The sequence below is a fragment of the Nansenia antarctica genome (genome assembly GCF_963989245.1).
Source record: "Nansenia antarctica genome assembly, chromosome: 2".
Taxonomy (NCBI): Eukaryota; Metazoa; Chordata; class Actinopteri; order Argentiniformes; family Microstomatidae; genus Nansenia; species Nansenia antarctica.
Genome location: NC_137675.1, coordinates 19,471,421 through 19,473,920, shown reverse-complemented (window position 1 = coordinate 19,473,920; position 2,500 = coordinate 19,471,421). Strand labels below are relative to the sequence as shown.

At 49.9% G+C, this 2,500-nt stretch overlaps 1 protein-coding gene across 1 annotated transcript in view; it reads right to left on the bottom strand.

Moving 5' to 3' along the window:
- Positions 1-2,096: 2,096 nt before the first annotated feature.
- Positions 2,097-2,500, bottom strand: part of ccdc40 (coiled-coil domain 40 molecular ruler complex subunit) — a gene marked incomplete at both ends in the record, with an annotated part of 11,056 nt that continues 10,652 nt past the window's right edge. The window contains 1 exon segment of the mRNA XM_080522789.1: positions 2,097-2,354. Coding sequence (XP_080378915.1) covers positions 2,097-2,354 — 258 coding nt within the window.

Below are 2,500 nucleotides of genomic sequence, written 5' to 3'. Positions count from 1 at the left end.
ACCCACACACACACACACACACACACACACACACACACACACACACACACACACACACACACACACACACACACACACACACACACACACACACAGACAAGCACACAAACACTCCCACCCACACACAAACACACAGGCAAGCACAGACAAGACACAACCACATACATATACACAACGATGAACACACAAGATTAAGTGTAATTATACATGATAAACATCATATTCACAGCAGGTAGATCCACTGGATGTGTAACACATTCATATCAATGGTCAATAAAATTGGAAAAATACAACAGGAAAGAAAACCAAAATAATGTCGTTGGCAACCATTGTCCTCATCAACGACAACAACCACAGTGACTCAACGACCTTCTACAAGTGAGGTTCATTGGAAAACGAACACACTACCAACGACCTTCTACAAGTGAGGTTAATTGGAAAACGAACACACCCACCCTACCAACGACCTTCTACAAGTGAGGTTCGTTGGAAAACGAACACACCCACCCTACCAACGACCTTCTACAAGTGAGGTTCATTGGAAAACGAACACACCCACCCTACCAACGACCTTCTACAAGTGAGGTTCGTTGGAAAACGAACACACCCACCCTACCATACGTGCCGGTCGACACGACCCACTGGGCTGCGTAAAGGTGTGCACAGTTCACAGCAATTTAGCGTGACTATGAACAAACGCCCGATGTAGTCCTTCAGGCCTGTGTCAGTGTGTCACGCCAGAATGCCTGTTGCATCAACGTTACATCTCACCTTCCAAGATCCGATTAGGATAACGACTTGTTGACAGATCCTGTTGAACAGCATGCATGTGCAGTTACCTTGAGTTCTCTGACAGGTGACAGATGAAGAATTGGGAGGAGATAAGGAAGGTAGACAAGGAGAGGAGGGAAGGAGAGGAAGCCACTTTAGACTATTGAGATGCACCATTTACTTTAGGTGGAAATATAACCCACACGCACTCACACACACACACACACACACACACACACACACACACACATGCATACACACACACACACACACATGCATGCATACACACACACACACACACACACACACACACACACACACACACACACACGCTAATAGGCGTCCCAGCTGATTTAAATTGAACAGAATGGCTGTGGCCTGATTGGTGTGAAATATGATTAGCCCTCTCCAACTACAAACTCAATTCAGTAGCTTAGAAGAGCTGACAGGTGATACGGTCTGGCTAACAAAGACATCATGAGGCCCAGCATCAAGAGACACTCTATGCCAAATCCCTGTTATTATGAGACTATGCTACTACATTGTCAAACCAATGAAAGAGTTCTAAGTTTCGGAGAGTTTCTGTGACATTGAATGAAGTCGTATCCTGTCAAACTGAATTCAACAGCATGAACTGTTGAAGAGTTGGGAGAGGGGGATAACTGGATGTTATGATGTTATGAGGGACGAGACGAGATTGATAGATCGTATTGGGGAGTCTATTCTAGGACACCTTGGAGAGCGATGGGGACTTCCCTGTCTATCCACCGTACGTTCTAGGGACCTTGGAGAGCGATGGGGACTTCCCTGTCTATCCACCCTACGTTCTAGGGACCTTGGAGAGCGATGGGGACTTCCCTGTCTATCCACCCTATGTTTTAGAGCCCTAGGGAGCAATGGGGACTTCCCCCTGCACCGGCAGATTGGCCCAGAGGCCTCGACAACGACATGAACAATGACATGAAGTTCTGAAAACCTAACCGGTTTAGAGGTCTTCCAGAGGTGAGTAAGGGATGACGATGGATGACTGATGATGGATGTTGTTGTTCACACAGATAAACACATAAAATCTCATATTATGTTGTTTATTCATTTCGTCACCACAGTCAATATTCTTTTCACAGCTTGGTAGAATGCGACATATCATCTCATCAACTTCATAAAAAAAAAAAAAAAACTATAAAGACTCTCCTCTCCTCTCGTCTTCTCCTCTCCTCTCCTTCCCCCAAGTCGCCTCCCTTCCCCTCTCCCCCTATCCCTCCCTCCTCCCCCTCCCCCCTCCCTCCTCCACACCACCCCGTGATAACACCGGTCCGCGGGTGGGTTCACTGTGTCTCCTGCAGCCCGGGCGCTGTTCGCGGGCGCGCGGCCAGCGTCTGGTGGAGCCGGCGCAGCGCCCCCTGGTGTTGGGGGGACTCCTGGCAGACGCGGTGGAGGATAGCGCTCACGGCGTGGAGCCTGTCCTCCTGCCGCCGCAGGGCGGCCTCCAGGGCCTCGCTGGTGGACACGGCGCTGTAGCGACCCTCCCTCACCGCCTGGAGGTGCTTGGACCGGCTCTGGAGGGAGACCAGGCGGGACAGGTTCTACAGAAGGAGGAGGGGGGGGGGGGAGGGAGGGAGAGAGAGAGGGAAGGATGGAGGGAGGGGGAGGAGAGGGTGTGAGAATTTTACCGATGCACGGTACTAAAACCACTGTCCCACCACCAGTAAATCGCCAGTAAATCTTTCGC